Consider the following 21,418-nt stretch of genomic DNA (forward strand, 5'->3'; position numbering starts at 1 on the left):
GAGAAAAAGGAGGGGGGGGGGGTAGGAGTTATCTTACCTATAACGCATTTCCTGTTCCAGCTCTTTCTCCAAACGCGTCATTTCATCCTTCTTCGCGGCTTTTGTACCCCCAACCGCTTTCACGCCCTTGTTGCCTTTCTCTCTTCTTCTATGTCCTTCGGTGGTATCCTTCCATCCTTCAGATTCCGCCGAGCTTCTCTCCCAGCCTTTCATTCTCGTGGGTTCCTCTGAGAAAGGGCTGTTAACCCCCTCAGAAGACGTCCTCCCTAGACCACTATCTGTACTCTTTCTGTCTCTCTCTCTTCTTATATTCTCCTCTATTCTCTCTTCGTTCTCCCTATTCCCCCTATTCCGTGTTTGTCTCTTGTCTTTTGAAGTCTTGGTATATCCATTGACGAGTCTGCTTCGTCGGGTTAACAGAACAGGGACCTCAGGTGTAGAGCGATGTTGGCTGGAGACTGGAGTGAGGGAGATTGGGGTATTGGAGACCGAAATATTGGAGACCGGGGTATTGGAGACCGAGTTATTGGAGACCGGGGTATTGGAGACCGGGGTATTGGAGACCGAGTTATTGGAGACCGGGGTATTGGAGACCGGGGTATTAGTAGAGACCTGGATATTGTGGGTATCAGGTGAGGTATTATGAGATGGTCCGTCGTTACTCCGTTTCTCCTCACCTAAACTCTCTCGTTCCTTCGGGTTCAAAGACTCGTTACCAAGACTCTCCGGGTTCAAAGACTCGTTACCAAGAATCTCCGGGTTCAAAGACTCGTTACCAAGAATCTCCGGGTTCAAAGACTCGTTACCAAGACTCTCCGGGTTCAAAGACTCGTTACCAAGACTCTCTGCTGGTACTCCACGACGGGACATAACTAGACGGACTAAATCGTACCTTGGGAGACCATCTTAGTCGCCTCCTCTCTGAAAATTAGTCTGAGTTATAGTGAATTTGTTCATTAATTAAGGTAGTGTAATCACTTGAGTAAGATGATTTAACCCCTTGAGTAGAATGACACCCCTTTGAGTACGATGATTTAACCCTTTGAGTACGATGATTTAACCCCTTGAGTACAATGATTTAACCCCTTGAGTATAATGACACCCCTTTGAGTACGATGATTTAACCCCTTGAGTGTGATGATTTAACCCCTTGAGTATGATGGTTTAACAGTTTACAGTACATGAATATTATGCGCCACACACAAGGGGTACTGTATGGTAGGTGGATACAGGGAAATAAATGCCAATGAACACGGGGAAATAAATGCCAATGAACACGGGGAAATAAATGCCAATGAACACAGGGAAATAAATGCCAATGAACACGGGGAAATAAATGCCAATGAACACGGGGAAATAAATGCCAATGAACACAGGTAATGAGCACAGGTGAATACAGGTAATGAGTACAGGTAATGAACACAGGTAATGAATAATAGGGTAGGTATGTATAGTGAAAGACAGGTGAGCTCAGGTGCGTGTTTTCAGTGGCAAAAGTATTGATTTGCATGACAGCGAGACCCAGTCCCCCTATGTATGTGATGGTGATCATGGTTGATACACATATACGCACACACCGCTTATACATACACACACACTATGTAAACATATAAAACACTTCATATACACACACTCACACCACGTATACATACAAAAATACTACTGTACATATATATACACACACACACACACGATAACGAATATCTAAGTCTCTCTACAACACGAAAGTTATTAGTATAGGCAGATTATATCCACTATCATCCTCTGCCGACACTTATGTTATCTCGGTACAATATTATACATTAACACAACGAGTCAGAACACAGGGATTAAGACGCACTGTGCTGTTCCACTCGCCACCACGAGAACACGACTACTAATCCACCTCCATTGTCCATCCCAGAGTTGACCACGTCTTCTGATTGCCACGTCTTGAGGCGCCACATAGGGAATGTTTTCATCACTAATGTCTACGGTATTTACACATACTATTATAAATTTATTGATGATTATGGTACTATTGACTTATATAAGGCTAGGACCACACTGGTTAAATGTTATGTCGTAATAGTTTCATCATGTTTAGTCGAAGTGTGGTAGGTGTGGCAACATGGCCTCATGGCGCAGTTCATTGATTGGTGCTCTAGACAACAACACAAATATGTGTACAGTATTGTTATGAACCCCACCAGGTGCTACTCACCCTCAACAAGTTCCTCTTCCTTCACTCCTGCTGGATTTTTCGGGGGTCGAGTTTTCAGGATCAACTAATGGGTGCCAGGAGTCTATAGTGATCAAGTTTGGCTGTCTATGGTATCGTGTGTGTGTGTGTGTGTGTGTGTGTGTGTGTGTGTGTGTGTGTGTGTGTGTGTGTAGGTATTTGTTGTTTGTTTCAGGTAGTGGGAGGAGTGTGAGGGGTGGACAGCTTCTTTGTTCCTGGTGACTCGCCCAAGTCTTCCTCACTATTGGTATGTTCATCACCATCAACTCTCTTTATGTTTCACCAGTTTCCTGTTTACAGTTGTTACTCAGTGGTTGGTCTGTTCTTTGGTACGACCTTTATTGTCCAGTGTTAGTACAGGAGAAAACCAGAGTACCAGAGACCCCACAAGGGCTCTTTTTACTTACTTTTATCCTCTTCACCAAATGATCGGCTCGTTAGCCGCTTGGGCGATCGGTCACGTCTCTGTTACGCACTGTTGGCAAGTTGGTATAACGTAACTAAATTTGTGTGTTTAGGGATGTTTCTATATACACACACACACACACGTGTATGTATCTATGTTATTGATTTTGTTATTGTTTGTTTTCTGTACTTAATCCAGGATCTTTTATTTTAGATATGAGGATTTCGTCTCGCTTTACTATTTCTCGGCTGTTATCGAATCACTTGAGTACATTTGTCTTGCATTTAAAAAAAAAAGCTGTTTCTTTACATTTGGTTTAACTTGGCACAGTATAATTACACACTTGATTATAGATTATGTACTATAATCTTAATAATGAGTGTTAATGTATTTGATTTTGGTTGACTTCTCATTTCAGACGCCTGAGGTGAACTTTGAGCAAATACTGGCCATTGGTGCAGCTGGAAGTAGTCGGACTCCCGTTTAATCTAGTAAAATCCAACTTCAACCAGAGCACAGTAACTTCCTGTACCTTAACCCTGTGGTCGGCTGAAGATAAACCCGGCCGATGTGGGGAATATTCTAGAATTAAATATTTTGTTCAATAATTGTTTGTTTATATCCTGTTCGTAAAAATAAAATACAAAAATAACGTTCTCTAATTCTCTCTCCTTATCTAGTTAATAAACTTCTGGTGTCGACCAACCACGATTCCAGGGTTATGTTTCTTCCGACGGTTTAGACCACATTTAAGATGTTACTGACATTTTCCTTGCCTAACTATAGGCAAGTTCAAGTTTTTATAGGTGTTATCAAAAGCCTAAAGCAAATTTTGCCGTAATTGGTCATCTGCCCTGCAAGTAAAGGATTAAAAATGTCAAATACCTTGCCAGTGAGAATTTCTTAAGCGCCAGCGATCGGATCGTTCGCGGCTTGGGCGGTCACGTCTGCTAAACTTGTATAGTACTGGGCTTAAACTGGCTCCAGAATGTATCGGAACCTCCTTGTGTTAGTCACCTCTAACTGAGGTCAAGTTTTGTAGCTGTAAATAACTGGTATACACCGAGGGGGGGAGGGACAAACAAAGTTAAAGACCAAAATAATGGAAAGTGGAAGCAAACCGTAAGTTACTGTATAATAAATAAATCTGAACTGACCATAAACTTGGAATAATAAAGTAACTTCATATTGTGCTGTGGGAAGTATTGGTTAAGTTAAATTGACGACGCAAAGTTGTTTCAGGAAATTGAGAACCAGGTGGTCTGTGAGGAGCTGCAGTAGCATTTGAGCTCGAAGAAATGGCTGCTGAAATTCAATGTCACGAAGTGTAAGAGGATGCACATGGGGGGCGTACCAACGGGATGAAGAAACGGCTCTGTTTGAGAAGGACCTAGGTGTGTGTGTCGACAATTAACTGAAGTTCTCGGGCCGTTGCGAGAAGGTAAATCGGGCAAAAAAAAAATTGGGGTCTTCTAAGGTCCCTCGTAACGATCTTCAATAGTGAAGTGGTCCCCGATGTATGCTAGGGACTGTCACTTGGTTGAAAATCTTCAAAGGAGGGCCACCAAAATGGTGCCGGCACCTCAACTACCCTGAGAGATTGGAGCGCCAGAACTTGCCTAGCAGACGGGTGGGGGGTACCTAAATGAGGTGTATTAGCATCTCGAGGGGGCACTACTCAGTCAAGTGTCCTTAATCGGAGCTGGCGGACGTTCGCCCCCACAAGAGGTCACGGCTAAAGATTGAAGAAGCCGCAGGTCTGAAAAAAAAAAAAACTGAGGGCAAACTTTTTGGGAGAGAGTTGTGAACTCTTGGAACAATCTACCAGAAAGTGTTGCGACGGTATCGAGTGTGAGCTCTTTCAAGACCAGACTTGACCAACACTGGAGCAGGTTCAAATACATTCATGAGCCAACAGTGCGTAACTGAGACGTGACCGATCTCCCAAGCAGCTAATGAGCCGATCAGTGGTGAAGAGAGTAATCGTACTGTAGTGTAATATCCAGGTTTCTCAGCGTATTGTGAAGTCACAGAAAACGGTCACGCTTTTGGGATAACTCGTATATTTCAATATTTGTACATTGAACGCGCACTGCCATAGTCAGAGCATGCAACCTTAAATATGTAACTATTATAGGTGCCTGTCAGTGTTGTGAAGGCTCATTTGTACCTAATAATAATGTTTATAGTCGTCCCCCAAACCTTTAGGAATTCGTTTGAGTCGGATATTTCATAGGATAATGACCTCCCTGCCCCCTCATCTCCATAAAAGAAAGACATGAATGTGAGTTATATTTGATCTTGTGGTTGTAAACTGTGTCGTCTCAGGAGGAGGCGAGATGTCTACCCGTGATCGTGGCGGCGGAGACACGTAAGATCTCATCCAAGAGAATATATTTATGCTTCTCACACTTGTTTTACTACTACTACTACTTTCCTCTACACCTGTTCCATCATATATACCATCCTACACCCCCCCCCCTTCTACTAGCACTACCACCCTCACCACTACCATCCTCACCCCTACCACCATCAATACTATTTCCACTACCACCCTCACCACTACCATCCCCACCACTACCACCATCTATGAAACCTCTCCATCCAAATAACCAACGGCTATCTACCACACTCTCCTTCTACTTTGCAAACCATCACTACCTCCACTCCACTACCTACATGGCCGTACTACCACTACTTACCTCCTACTTTCTTCCAATTATCGTTAATATTCCCCTACAACCATTACTTTCCACTCCACTCCAACAGCTACTAGTATCCCCCTCCACTACCCCTCCTATACCCCCTCCACTAACCCTACCTCCCTGCCCCTCCACCACCCCCCCTACCTCCCCTTACCTCCACTACCCCTACCTCCCATACCCTACCTCCCATACCCCCCCACTACCCCCACTCCCCTTACCCCCTCCCTACCCCTACCTCCCATACCCCTCCACTACCCCTACCTCCCCACCCCTCCACCCCTACCTCCCTTACCCCTCCATACCCCCACTCCCTTACCCCTCCCACCCCCCTCCCATACCCCTCCACTACCCCTACCTCCCCATACCCCCTCCACTACCCTACCTCCCACCCCTCCTACCCCTACCCCTACCTCCCAATCCCCCTCCACCCCTACCTCCCTTACCCTCTCCACTACCCCTACCTCCCATACCCCTCCTGCCTCCTCCCTTACCCCCTCCCTACCCCTACCTCTCTTACTCCCTACCCCCACATACCCTACCTCCCACCCCCCCACCCATTGTCTCTCCCTCCCAGCCTTAAGTTGGGTCAGTGACTCTGGGTGTGGGCCAGGGTGACTCTTGGCACCAGTGTTGTGAAGTATTAATCATCTCCACAATGTAGGTTGGGGGTTATGAACCAGCCTCACTAGCTCACCTACCGGGATCTCCCTCCTTTTTTTTACTCCTCTCCCTCCCTCTTTATCCACCTACTTCCTTGCTTCTCTCTCTCTCTCTCCTCTCCTCCCTCCCTCCTTACTTCTTCCCCTATCTCCTTATCGCCCTAATTTCTTACCCCTTCCATTCCCCCTATTTCTCTCATTTCATTCTTCTCTCCCTCCCTACTTCTTTCCCTCTCTCCTGCCTTACTTCTCTCCCCTCCTCCTTAACTCCTTCCCTCCTCACCTTACTTATCTCCCTCCTTTCGTTTTACTTATCTTTTATTGTTTGGTTATTTATTATTAATCATGTTTGTAGGTTCAATAGACAGAGTTGAGTGTGCATAATAAGTTGAGGTGAGTCATGTCTTCTTGTCAACACATGATGAGATTCCCGAGTCTTTTGTTGTTACTCGAGAATCCTCCATGATGCAACACGAACGCTAAGTGACGATGAATCCAGCTCAACTTACACGAACACAAAAGAGATCAGTGGTTTCTAGCATTACCTAACCTGACCTGACCTAACCTGACCTGACCTGACCTGGCCTAACCTGCTTTTCGAGAAACTTGAAACATCAATCAACTCAAAACTTAACTCTTCTCATCTACTTTAACCTAACCTAATCTACTGCTAACCTAATCTAACCTAATCAACCCTTTATTAAAATCCAACCTTAACGAAAATTAACCCACAGTTATAAGAAAAATATCGGGTTCGATTCTTTATGGCTAGAGGACAATGAATCCGGCTCCACCAACACGAACACAACACGACAATAATGAATCCGGCTCCAACAACACGACAATAATGAATCCGACTCCACGAACACAACAATGGGACAATAATGAATCCGGCTTCACGAACACAACAACAGGACAATAATGAATCCGGCTCCACCAACACGAACACGACAATAATGAATCCGGCTCCAACAACACGACAATAATGAATCCGACTCCACGAACACAACAATGGGACAATAATGAATCCGGCTTCACGAACACAACAACAGGACAATAATGAATCCGGCTCCACGAACACAAGCGGACACACGTGACGAGGGTTTGGCTCGCTGACGCACGCTGCTAAAAAACCCTTGCCAACTATTGTCTGACAGATCGACACACATACTATCAACTGAGAACAGAGGTGGGGAAGGGGAGGGAGTTAATAACAAAGGATAAATTTCTACCTACCAAGAAAAGGTTACATCAAGGAGGAAATTCTAGTTACTATATTGGTTGGGGGAAATTGAATCACAGATCATTATATTCTCTAAAGTTCTTACCAAATTTTTATCGTAACTGAAGCTTTAAAACAGCAACTAAATGATTTAATTTTTCTAGAAGAGTAAAATTATAAAATAGCATTAAATTTATACTGAGACTCTACCTTAATTAAATAATAGTCTAGATAATTCTGCGATATAACATGTAATTAACGTGAGATATATTCGTGAATGTAGACTCCAATGGGACGTTATACAACAGACCGAAGCAGTTACGATACCTGATGATCATAAGTGAGTTTTTAAAGTCTTAGAAAATTATACTTAAGTGGATAGTGTTTTATTAACCCAGGTAAGTGAGGCACCGAAAACAAAGAGCTTAATTAATGTACGTGTATGTGTGTATGTCCTCTCTCTCTCTCTCTCTCTCTCTCTCTCTCTCTCTCTCTTTGTTTACATATGTCCCCCCTCTCTCAGGGTCATGGGGCAGTTGACCGTCACACAACAAAGGCTTAACACGTCAGACACGACTGACTAAACAGAGAGAGAGAGAGAGAGAGAGAGAGAGGGGGGGGAGGTATGTAAACAAAGAAGAGAGAGAGAGAGAGAGAGAGAGAGAATGGTGTGTGTGTGGGCAGAACATAAGTGCGTCACTGTTGTTGTGGTGAGGCAAGAATCATGCAGTCGCTGCCCCTCCCTCAGGGCCAACCCTCCCTCCCATCCCCCCCTCTTCCCTCCTTTTTTGACTTCCTCCCTCCCTGCCTGCTCCTTCCCTCTCCCTCCCTCCCTGTCTTTTATACCCTGCTTCCTTGATTCGTCTCTCCCTCCCTATCTGTTCTTCCCTCCCCCTTTCTCCTTCCTTCGTCACTTCCTTATTCCCCCCTCCTTTCCTCCCTGCTTCTCCTCTTATGCCCTCACTGTTAATGGGAAATCTTATGTTGTTATCAAAGTCTCAGTTCCATTTCGGCGCCATATTGGAGGTCAACTGCCTGTCCTAAATGAAATGAACAAGTTAGATGTGTCACTGTATCTTTAGGGGAATAATTTACCTCACAAAGCTTGGACACTCTGACCTAAGGAATCGTTTATTAAGCGTATGTCCTTTATAAAGTTAAAGCTTAAGTTCTTATTATATACAGTATACGGTTAAATCCCAAGCTGAACTAATAATCCCACAGCACTCAATCTAAATCCCACACTGAACTAACACAATCCCACAGCACTCAATCTAAATCCCACACTGAACTAACACAATCCCACAGCACTCAATCTAAATCCCACACTGAACTAACACAATCCCACAGCACTCAATCCACTACTGGACGGAAAATCCCACGACGTAATTTTCCAGGGCATAAAATTCCACCACAGATTAACAAAGGAAGTATTAATATGCAGGTGGATATTATATACATAGCGTAGTTAATATATTTCTTCAAAGACTTTATACGTAAATTAGAAAATGTTTTAGGCCTCTTCCTTCCCTCCTTCCTTCACCATTTTAAGCCCCTCTCCTTCCTTCTTTAATTTTCTCAAGTCCTTTCCCCCCTTCCATCAGTTTGCTAAGCATCTTCCCCCCTTCCTTTCCTCCCTTCCTCCTTCCCTCCCTCCCTACCCTTCCGTAACTTTCTCAAACTCCTTCCTTTCCTCCCCTTCCTTCATTTTGCCAGGCTCCTTCCCTCCCTTCCTCCTTCACTTTCACAAGCCCCTTCCTTCCCTCCCTCCACCCCTCCCGTTACTCCTCCTAACCTCTCCCAACAGCTCTCTTAGGATGGCCCTGAGTGTATCGACGTATTGTGCATCACTGTCTAACTGTCTCTCTGTCTGTGTAAATACTGAACCAATGTGAACTTCAATCTATTTATCTGTATGTCGGTTTATCTATCCTGGGAGTTACAGACAGACACAATCTTCTATATACCCTCACACTTAAATACGAATGAGGGAATAACACAAAACAAACATTCAAGAGTAACTAATAATTCCATCTCCAAACAGCTGATGGCATAGTAACACAGGAGAGTAGTGAATGACGTATAGTAAACAAAGCCATGAGTTGTGACGTGTATGTGTTGCAGAGGTGGTGCAGTCTAGCGGCCGCCGCCCCTCTGGTGTGCCGTGTACTGCTGCAACGCATGTGGTATTGTGTTTATGTTTTGGGCGAAGGTTGAACAAAGAGAGAGAGAGAGAACTACTGGTGTTAAGAGGCTGGGGCTGTGGGGGAGAGGACAATATTAATCTCTGATGTGCCTCCGATAATTAATCCGAGACGCAATGGCACTAACCCCTATGACGCAGTATCACTAACCTTAAGACGCAGTGCCACTAACCTTAAGACGCAGTGCCACCACCTTAAGACGCAGTGCCACTACCTTAAGAGGCAGTGCCACTACCTTAAGACGCAGTACCACTAACCTTAAGACGCAGTGCCACTACCTTAAGACGCAGTGCCACTACCCTAAAACGCAGTGCCACTACCCTAAGACGCAGTACCACTAACCTTAAGACGCAGTGCCACTACCCTAAGACGCAGTGCCACTCTCCTAAGACGCAGTGCCACAACTCCTTAACACGTCTCCTGTCCTAAGGGTCACCGTTCCATTTCTCCAAGCACTTTCAATCCAGGAAGCAGCTGCAATTAGGTGCTGAACTTAACTTGCTTACTTGTGTACCGAAGGCTTAGTATATGCTATGTATACACACTATCCCTAACGGACCGGTATTGGCTATGGAATTCACACGTTCTCAGTCTTCACGTATATATGATAAAATTTAGTAGTTATCAATATTCTGCAGGAAATGTAAAGAAAACTACGCCATCAACTTCTTCTAAGAGGAGCCAAGATAAATGCCGGTTTCTCGGGAGTGTTGTGGTCACCGTTAACTGTAAAGAGAATTGCGCGGGAAAACGACAGAAACTTCGGGAAAACGATAGAAACTTCGGAAAAACGACAGAAACTTCGGGAAAACGATAGAAACTTCGGAAAAACGATAGAAACTTCGGGAAAACGATAGAAACTTCGGAAAAACGACAGAAACGTCGGGAAAACGATAAAAACTTTGGGACAACGATATAAATTTGTTATTGTGATGTACACGGGTGGTGAAGACGTCTAAACTGCTCTCCCCTCCCCCCCACGAGAGACCGATGAAACCAGAATTGATGGTAGAACAATCTATTTCGTTGTTGTTCGTGAAGTAATGCACTGGGGAATGAGAGCGGCTTAACGCAGCATCTTGTAGACTGTGTTGATAGAGCGAAGCCAAAACACGTAAGAAAATAACAAATAATCCCATTGTTTATAAATACTCACTAAGTCATCCTTCCTCCATCCTAACCCGCCACCTAGGTTAGCTTTAGTAATACAGGATATAAGAGGTAAGTCCGCCACCACCATCAAACTTAGTCGATATCTGCTGCACCCGTCTTAACGATCTTATACACGTCACCATTTCGTTATTGTCCTTGGGCCTTAGATAGTCAATAAAATACTTCGTATCCTTTATATACACACTACATATAACAGGACATTATATACGTATCTATATATTAAAATAAAACAAATCCACAACATTAATTTCGTGACTCGTTCTATATCGTAGAAAAAAAAATCTACATATTTCCCTCACTACTACTAAACTACAAACCTAATCTTCCTTTTCGGATGATCGCGTGTTTAATATTATATAATTTATTTATTATCGACTAGAGAAGGCTGAGTGTGGCCAGAAACAGATCACCTCTTGGTATGTGAGAGAGACGGGCTGAGGTGGTAGTGGTGGTGTTAGTGCGTGTTAACTGGAGAGCTGGTAGTTATCTCGTGGCCATATCCATAAACTGTGCTATTATCCTCACTTTTGTTGTCTCCTGACTTACGTGTTTACTTTGTGGAGTTAGATGTATATTTTTGTCTATATAAAAAGTTTAAAAAAATAGCCATTATACGTTACATAAATAAATAAAATACACAAAACACAAAAACAGAGACATAATATTACACAAAAACAGAAAAAACAGACAAAAATTACACAAACAAATTCAAAGATACACAACAAATAAACTGAATAATTGCACAACAAATTAACATAAAAATACAAGACAAATAAACTAAAAAAAAATACACAAACACACAAATATATAAACTTAACTTATATAAAAACGAAGAAAAAAGCGACGTCAAGCAATATGTATCTAGAGCGTGTTTACCTGTGTGAGGGGGTGGGGGCAGGCGAGGTGGTCCAGGTACGCTATATACACCAGGGCCCTAGTGATTGAGGTGCGCAGTTGGGAGGCACCATCACCCTTGTACCCCTTGTGGTCACTCACCTGCCATATTGAACTGCGCTGCCCACTAACACGGGTAATAATGCTAACCTAACCTAACCTAGACTAACCTAACCTAACCTAACATAACCTAATCTAATCTAACCTAACCTAACCTAACCTAACCTAACCTAACATAATTTAACCCAACCTTATCTAATCTAACCTCAACCAACTTAACCTAATCCAACCACACTTAACCTGCCCCACCACACACACAACGACACACAGACACACAGACACAGTGCCACACTTATAACTGGCACTGACCTCCCACCACACGCGACCCCAGCGGTGTGAGTAATGACGTCACGATTACATCTCTTTAAAGGGTAATGACGTCACGATTACACCTCTTTAAAGGGTAATGACGTCACGATTACACCTCTTTAAAGGGTAATGACGTCACGATTACACCTCTTTAAAGGGTAATGACGTCACGATTACATCTCTTTAAAGGGTAATGACGTCACGATTACACCTCTTTAAAGGGTAATGACGTCACGATTACACCTCTTTAAAGGGTAATGACGTCACGATTACACCTCTTTAAAGGGTAATGACGTCATGAGTTGGGGTGTTTAGGGTTGAAGTGTAATTAGAGATGGTAATAGAGGTAATTATTTAAACTTACTGGAAATTAATAACATTACTGATTACGTATTTAAAAACGTTGAAAGATAATCAAGATATAAATACTCTTTAGTTAATGACGCCATGAACTGCGTATATCCAGAATGCGTATGCTGAACACAAGAACACTGCCAAAGTATTAGGGAAATTAATATTATTGAACACACAAAACTGCGTATATTGAACACACAAAACTGCGTATATTGAACACGACTCCGTATATTGAACACAACTCCGTATATTGAACACGACTCCGTATATTGAACACAACTCCGTATATTGAACACAACTCCGTATATTGAACACAACTCCGTATATTGAACACAACTCCGTATATTGAACACACTACAGCTAGACGTATTTTCCACCTCACGTCTCCAATCATGCATAACAACCCCACGTGCAACATACTCAAGATGCAACACGCGTCCTGCAATCACCTGAGCTTGACGTCACAGGTAAATGTCAGGTGATACGAACAAAATCAATTAATCTGGTATCTTTTATCAATTTTATTACGTTCATTAATTATTATTTCAATATTATCATCGTATTTATTATCTTACTATAACCTTACTCTTGTGTATTCTGTAATAATTATTTTGTAACTTAACCTTAAATGTTTTTTTGTTTGTTTTTTAATCAATTTCGTCAGGTTTGGAGTCTCTAATCCCATCTCGTGACGTCACTACAAAATGCCTCAGTATTTCGCTTTCTCTCTCTTACTTATAATTTACTTATTTACTTATCCTCTTCTCCATTCATCAGCTAATACGCGTAGATATTGTTTAGGGGAATTTGTGTCTGTCTGTTTCTCGCAACCAGTTATAAAATCCGAAAGAAAATTGATAAAAACTTATTGATTTTTACTTACAAACACATCTAAAACTCTCTCTCTCTCTCTCTCTCTCTCTCTCTCTCTCTCTCTCTCCAGACATCCCCTAAGAATTTCATAAGCCTTTGACAATCATCTGAAATTTACGGATATTACGTACAAAAATGTTAAAACTCTCTCTCTTTCTCTCTTCCTCCTCTCGCTCTCTTTCTCTCTCCTCTACTTTACCCTTATCTCTCTCTCTCTCTCTCTCTCTCTTTTGCAAAATATAAATGCAAAATATCATATAGGAAAGTACGTCTTGATGATATTGCTATATTTGTTTTATTTTACTAGACTGTATGGCAAACTACGTCATATCTTATCATATTGCAAACTACGTCACACCATAACCAAACTACGTCACGTCACATTCTCAAACTACGTCACATCACATAAAACGTCACATCACATACCCAAACTACGTCACATCATAGAATAAACTACGTCGTCATACAGATCCAGGTAGATGTGTGGGTGTGTGGGGGTGAGAACAAGCGTAAGTATTCCCTACTGTCATGACCCAGGAATGTTTAGTGTTATAAATAATGCATTACTGCGTGGTGGTTTGGCTGGCTGACTGATGAATTGGCTGGGTTGCGTGGTTGATTGGGTGGGTGGTTGACTGGGTGGGTGGTTGACTGGGTGGGTGGGTGGTTGACTGGGTGGTTGGGTGGTTGACTGGGTGGCTGGGTGGTTGGCTGACTGGGTGGTTGAGGTAGTCCCCCATGACTCATCCACCCAGAGCTCACGCCAGGCGACCCAACATTGGCAAAGTTTACTAGACGGTTCCGGCATTTATAGCATATTTCTGGCGTTTATACTTCGTCTTGTGGTGTTTATACTTCGTCTTCTGGTGTTTATACAGAGTTTCCGGTGTTTATACAAAAGTTTCTGGTATTTATACAAAGTTTCTGGTGTTTATACTTAATTCCATGGTGACCTTAATCCTTCTATCCTCTCTTAATCTGTTTTTTCGTGTTTACAATCAGACATTTTAATTATTTGCCGCATCTTCTGGCGTCTATACTACCTCTTCTGTCGTCTATACTGCACCTTCTTCTGGCGTTTATACTGCCGCTTCTGTGTTTATGACTCTTGGTGATAAGACCACTACTCGATGGTGCCAATACCAAACTTGTAGGGTGCCATACTAAACATATATAGTGCCAGACTTAATATAAAGGGTGCCACACTTCATATAAAGAATGCCACACTTAATATATAGGGTGCCAAACTTGTAGGGTGCCATACTAAACATATAGAGTGCCATATTTAATATAAAGGGTGTCAAACTTAATATATAGTGCCAAACTTAATATGTAGGGTGCCAGACTTAATATGTAAGGTGCCAAACTTAATATGTCGGGCGCCAGACTTAATATGTCGGGTGCCAAAGTTGATATCAAAGCTTCCTAACTTGAAGAGGTGCCAGAATGAATTGAGAGAGAGCATGTGGGCGTAGCAGGTGTCGATAAACCTAACAAAATCACCTGTGGCAGAGGTCAGAGTGGGTAGGTGGGGGGCACTGCTTCCTGTCCTGTGGTGAGTCAGGTATAGATGAGTCAGGTTCAAGTGAGTATAAGTGAATCAGGTATAGATGAGTCAGGTACAGGTAAGTATAGGTGAGTCAGGTACCTATACGTGACTGAGGTACACTGTTTACATTCTGGGCGATGGTCGGGTGTCTTTGTGAAGGTTAGGTTAGGTTGGGTTAGGTAATGGTGTTGTTACAATGTTGTGAGGTTGTTATACCTGGGTTATTAATGTTGCCGATAGCGTTAAATAAGTTAAATTAAAATCATATCATAACTTATTTTTTAAACTTGAGTAAATTTTAAACACTATCACAAGGAATAAAAATTGGCATGATATTTATAACTGTACACAAACGGTTGGTGATTCAGCGAGGCGACGGTTGCAAGTTGCATATGTTGATCTGATGGGGTTCATGCAACAAGACCTGACACCCTTGCCTCTCTTCCCGCGCCTCACCTACCCAGACAAAGACCCATCCCATATAGAGAACGAACGGGTCTCTCTATATCGTTCTCTATATATCTCACAAAGTCTGTTTTTCTATATAATCTTGTTTACGTGAGATGGATATATTTACGGAGTTATTTAGTGGAAATTCAATCAGTATTAGGAGTTCAAATTAATTGCTCAGCCTTAAAAACAAAAGATAATAAAAATACGAAGACAATTAACAATCGATCAAAAAATATTAATAAGTCTATGATATTATGACATTTACATTAATTTTGAAAAGTCGTCAAAAATGTCAAAACTTCAAAAATCACCAGAAATTAAAAAAACCAATATCTTGATGTTTATTAATATTTATCTATACTGATTTTGAAATGTTGTAAGTCAGGTGAGGAGGGAATATTGACTTTGTGGTTTGTTAAGAGTTTAGGGGCGTTATATTTGAACTGTGAGAGGGTGATTTTGAAAATTTGAATTGGGCAGGATGTGTGTGTGTGTGTGTGTGTGTGTGTGTGTGTCAGACAGGTACCCAGGGGAACTGAATACCAGGTCGCCCACACGCTTCCTGCAGTCCGCTACCCTCGCCCACACCTACCACCACTACCACCATCACGCCCATATCCTACCACCACTACCACCATCACGCCCGTATCCTACCACCACTACCACCATCACGCCTGCACCACTACCACCATTGTTTGTATACGTGCATCGTCTAAATACAAGCTAAACTGTATACCGACTTTATCTATATACATGAAAAATCAATTACAACTTTACTGATGATTTTACTCAACAAATAACTGATAAACATCGTAAGGAGATGAAAGGAACTCAAAGGTGACGAGTTCTTTCATCTTAAAACAGTATTGTCGCAAACCTCAAACAGCGTACCGGTGTAAACTTTAATCTCCACCTTTGTACCTTTGTATTTACTTTTATGTTATATATATACCAAGAATATATGTACCTTTGAGCTTTATACTAAATACCTTTGTAGACGTCACACATCTTCGTAGACGTTACACACCTTTGAGCCTTATACTAATCGTCCCTTATATCTAAACACCTTTGTATACCTGACACACATACGTCCAGTAGCCAAAAACAAATATCTGTGCATACTTTGAGGGGAAACAATATGAGACTATGGAAGATATTTTGGTATATGAGGGCTGTCACTAGTCACACGTAAAATTTCGGAACATATCGACCCCCACCTGCACAGATAGTTGTTTTAGCTACACCCCACCACAACAAAGTGTCTCTCTTGTTTATTTATCTCTGGGGTCTATTATGCATCCAACACCTGTGAATAATAATTAAGTCTTACCTACGTGAATTATTCTCGACAGGTGCTGGGTGACAGTGGTTTCCCCTAAGAGAGTATAAGTTTTCCTAGTTAAGTTTCTTCCTAGTTGGTTAAGTTTCTTGCTAGTTGGTTAAGTTTCTTCTGGGAGGTTATAAGACTAGCTTCACCTAGCAAGTTCTCTGTAACACACACAAACACACACACACACACACACACACACACACACAAACAAGACAGTGTTTATATAGCAAAACTTGTGGCTGGTGAGAATAAACCCTTTGTAAACACTGACTAAATTAACCGTAAAAACAATAGCGATTATTTATCTTTTCCGTCTAATTAATCAATGCTATCAGAGGAAGGTCAGTGCTCTCTAGAGGGGAAAATGTGAATTAATGAGGAGTTCAATATAATAAAGATTTCTTATGTAAATTCTATCTAATCGAGGAGAGGTGAATTATTTATTATTATTATTATTATTATTATTATTATTATTATTATTATTATTGTCGTTGTTATTATTATTCAGTTTCCTGCAGTGGCTAAATTATTCATTATTCTGCATTTTTTTATTAATTTTCGTTGGCATTATATACGAGTCATCAGAGAGAGAGAGAGAGAGAGAGAGAGAGAGAGAGAGAGAGAGAGAGAGAGAGAGAGAGAGAGAGAGAGAGAGAGAGAGAGAGAGAGAGAGAGAGAACTAGGTTAATGTCCTCAGCACAGAAGGTCAGGAAGAAATTCTAGACGTCTTTGTCATCTTGCAACACTATTAGCTTAGGTTAGATCACATCATCTCCTTAAAATAATAATAAAAATACCCATTTTCGTTCTATTTATCACTTAAGCTATACAAAAATTACAACCACAACAAAATAAATAAATAATAATCTTAAAACAAAAAAACACGCTATTTGGTACACGTGTTAACCTTTAGTATTTATAAGTTAGTTTAATGTTGGTGTTTATTAGCATATAGCATTAGTAAACACGAACACACCTGCTATAATCAATTCTGGTCGCTTATTCTTACAAAAACATGAACAAACGACTATCGACTCTGGTATCCCTTCATGGTATTTCCCACCCACACATTGCTACTCGCTTATATTCGTTTCTACTCGGTCCAGCTCGTTTTTACTCGTTTCTACTCGTTTTTATTCGTCCCTACCCGTTCTTATTCGGTTCTACTCGTTCCTATTCGGTTCTACTCGTTCCTACTCGGTCTTCGTTCCTATTCATTTATAACCGTTCCTACTCGCTGTCACTCGTTCCTATTCGTCCCTTCTCGTTCCTACTCGTTTCTACTCGTTCCTAATCGCTCCCACTCGTTCCTCATAATATTTGAACCCACACGAGACATTGTACTCAGTGGAGAGAGAGTCCAATGAGTCCGATATGAGTCCAAAAGTATACCCAGCAGTGTATTAAGTGGGTCAGACTCTGATTCACCCCCCACCCCACACACACTTAATGGCGGTGGACTGTATAGACTATAAGATTGCGGTAAAACACCACTCTCTTATATCCTTGGTGTGTGTGTGTGGCGGTGGACTGTATAGACTATAAGATTGCGGTAAAACACCACTCTCTTATATCCTTGGTGTGTGTGTGTGTGTGTGTGTGTGTGTGTGTGTGTGTGTGTGTGTGTGTGTGTGTGTGTGTGTGTGTGTGCACCATCTACCTTACACCACAAAAGCCACACAACTCCCCCCTCATTCTTAAGTATCAAACGCAATACAGCATTATAAAAGGCACCAATTAAGTTATTCACACAGGTAACACAGGTATACCATAGTAATTACAGGTACATTAATAAGATTTAGTAATTACAGGTAAATTGATAATAGATTCAATAATCTCAGGTACAGTAATTCTCAGGTGATTAAAGTAAAAGGTGTTACTGTAATCTAGAAATTTCACAAGGATAAAAACAGAAATTACAGGTATATAAACAGATACAAATTACAGGTATATAAACAGATACAAATTACAGGTATATATTCAGAAATACAGGTAAGGAAGGTACAGTGAGTTCTTATGCACTGTAGTCTTAAAGTGAGATTTGAATAGTAATCTCTTAAGACAGACAGACAGACAGACACAGACAGACAGACACAGACAGACAGACAGACACAGACAGACAGACACAGACAGACAGACAGACACAGACAGACCGAACACAGACAGACACAGACAGACAGACTCAATAATAGAAGTCTTTTTGTCGCCAATTCCTTGTAACTATTTCGCAACATTTTTTTTTTCAATATTTGGTTTTTTTATTATTTTCGTTCATTTCCTACATTCACTACCACAATTTGCCACAGACCACCCATTTGCTACAGACCACCAACATACAGACCACCCATTTTGCTACCCAGACCATAACTTGCCACCAGACCACCCATTTGCTACCCAGACCACCAACACCACCCAGACCACCGCACCACCCAGACCACCCATTTTGCTACCCAGACCCTTAACTTGCCGCAAGACCACCCATTTTGCTACCCAGACCACCACTTACCACAGACCACCCACTTGCCACCCAGACCACCATTTGCTGCCCAGACCACCACACTTGCCACCCAGGCCACCAACACCCACCCAGACCACCCATTTGCTACCCAGACCACCCACTTGCCACCCAGACCACCAACTTGCCACAGACCACCCATTTTATACAGACCACCCACTTGCCACCAGATCCACACTTGCCACCAGACCACCCATTTTGCCACAGACCACCCACTTGCCCACCCAGACCACCCAACACCACCCAGACCACCCATTTTGCCACCCAGATGCCATCATGACTACCACCCACTTGCCACCCATATGCCACTGCCACCACCTTTTGCCACCAAGACCTCACACCAGCACCATCACCACCCACCACCTGGCCTACCCACACCACCACCACCACCACCACCCACACCCACCACCACCCACACACCACCACCAACCACCACCCACACCACCACCACCACACCACCACCCACCCCACCCACACACCACCACCACCCACACACCACCCCACCCACCACCACCACCCACACCACCACCACCAGGCAAGTCCTCGTCAACTTGTGTGGTTTCAACGGTAATTTGTGTTTTTGTGTTAAGTGTTTGTTAAGGCTAAGGGAGTGTTTATATTATTATTTCCTGTTGTCTCTCTCTCTCTCTCTCTCTCTCTCTCCCTCTCTCTCTCTCTCTCTCTCTCTCTCTCTTATTCATTATACCTCCCCTCCTTCCTCTCCACCCCGTCATGTCTCACCAACCCTTCCCTAACCACCACTATACAATCACCATTACCACGATCATTAAGTATCACCTCTTACTACCACAAACTACCATTACCATTTCCCACCATCTTTCTACCACCATCCCACACCATCACCTACCACCACCATCTACCACCACCACCTCCAATGGCAGCAGTCAATGTCTACTCCACAAGGGCGAATATCATTAACAGGCTTACCTGTAATATAAGGCGTTGTGCCTGGCGGGGGGTCGTGTGTGTGTGTGTGTGTGTGTGTGTGTGTGTGTGTGTGTGTGTGTGTGTGTGTGTGTGTGTGTGTGTGTGTGTGTGTGTTGAACGGCAAAATGCCTCAGAAACCTTTAGAATAGACACTAAAAGGTGAAATAATCTTTTTATGTTCAATTTTCCTCGTAAGTGAAAAGTAAGAATGCATTTAAAGTTGCCTAATCTAGCAGGGGACAAAAGATTACGTCAAGATGAAGGTAATATTGCACTGAGACTCTACCTTATCTTAGAGGGTAAACTACCTTAGGATTTTTCTCCAGACTAAGGATCATTAACTTCCTTAATGAAGTATTGTAATTTTTTCTCCTTTTAACGTGAAGTAGTTTTTACTCTTGGGTATAATTAGGTCAGTCTATTTTTAGATCAGGTCGATGAGTGTTGAGGAGAAACTGGAGGAGCAACAAGGTGGCAAGTGGAGAGGAAGGAGAAAAAAGAGGAAGAAAGAAGAAGGAGGAGACAGGATGTTGAGTCATGCAGCAGGTGGGAGGAGGGCACTGCTCTGGTGGAGGGAGGAGTGTGAGGAAGAAGGGGAGGGATGAGGAAGGAAGGGGAGGATGAGGAAGGAGGGAGGGATGTGAGAAAGGAGGAGGACGAGAAGGAGGGGAGGATAGAGAAAATTAAGGAGGTGTGAAAGGAGAATGTGAAGAAGGAATGGGCGGACGAAGGGCGAGGAAGGGAGGGGAAGAGGGTAGGGAGAAAGAAGGGAAGAGAATGAAGGAGAGAGGGAGAGGGCGGAAGGAGGGATAGACGGACGGAAAGGGAGGGAGAAGATGAGAGAAGAGAGAAAGGAGGAAAGAGAGAAGAGAGAAAGAGAGAATAAGGACTAAGGAACGAATGGTAGTTGGGAAAATCAATTCGATTCAGCTTACCTCCAGTCAACTGATTCATCTCTCTCGCTCCCTCTCCTCCTCTCCTCTCCCTCTCCTCTTTATCCATCTATCCATCTATCCATCTACCTACAAGAGTTCTTTACAGATCCACCACAACAAATCAACACAGTATTTACCCCCTCTCACAGTAAGTCCGTCAATTCATCCGTCTGGCCGTCACATATCAAGTTTCCTGAGGCGAGTACAGACAGACAGGACAGAAAGACAGGACAGACAGACAGACAGACAGATAGACAGAAAGGACAGACTGAACTATTACATTTCAACAAGGTTACAGTACATACACACGATTATTGTACGTGATATGAGTCTGTCTTCACGTACACACATACAGTGATCACATGTACGTATTTCATTTACTAACAATGAGAGAGCAACACCCCCAAAGTTGTCTTTCTGCCACCTGAGTATTAGGTATTGTGCCCCCTCCCTCCTCTTACCCACCCCTCCTCCCCCCCTTTCCTCACCCAACCTCCCCCCCCTCACAGCCATCCTGGGCCTCATCCCTACAGACACCAGGCTTCCCCCCCACAGGATGAAAGACTGAAAAAGGCCTTAATGAGCCAGAAATTAAACAGGAGCTCGAC

At 42.7% G+C, this 21,418-nt stretch overlaps 1 protein-coding gene across 13 annotated transcripts in view; it reads right to left on the reverse strand.

The window, feature by feature from the left end:
- The window catches only part of LOC121856846, a 94,890-nt gene that overhangs the window by 10,841 nt on the left and 62,631 nt on the right, over positions 1-21,418 (reverse strand). For 10 of the 13 annotated variants that reach the window (XM_042352592.1, XM_042352603.1, XM_042352599.1 and 7 more), the window contains one exon: positions 38-921. In XM_042352592.1, coding sequence (XP_042208526.1) covers positions 38-870 — 833 coding nt within the window. In that variant the 5' untranslated portion in view covers positions 871-921. Of the gene's footprint in view, positions 1-37; positions 922-1,840; positions 1,923-9,759; positions 9,871-11,466; positions 11,621-21,418 lie in introns of those variants that run through there. The other 3 variants (XM_042352594.1, XM_042352595.1, XM_042352591.1) reach the window with 3 other exon arrangements.

The sequence above is a fragment of the Homarus americanus genome, unplaced genomic scaffold, assembly GCF_018991925.1.
Source record: "Homarus americanus isolate GMGI-L3 unplaced genomic scaffold, GMGI_Hamer_2.0 scaffold22846, whole genome shotgun sequence".
NCBI classification, from domain to species: domain Eukaryota; kingdom Metazoa; phylum Arthropoda; class Malacostraca; order Decapoda; family Nephropidae; genus Homarus; species Homarus americanus.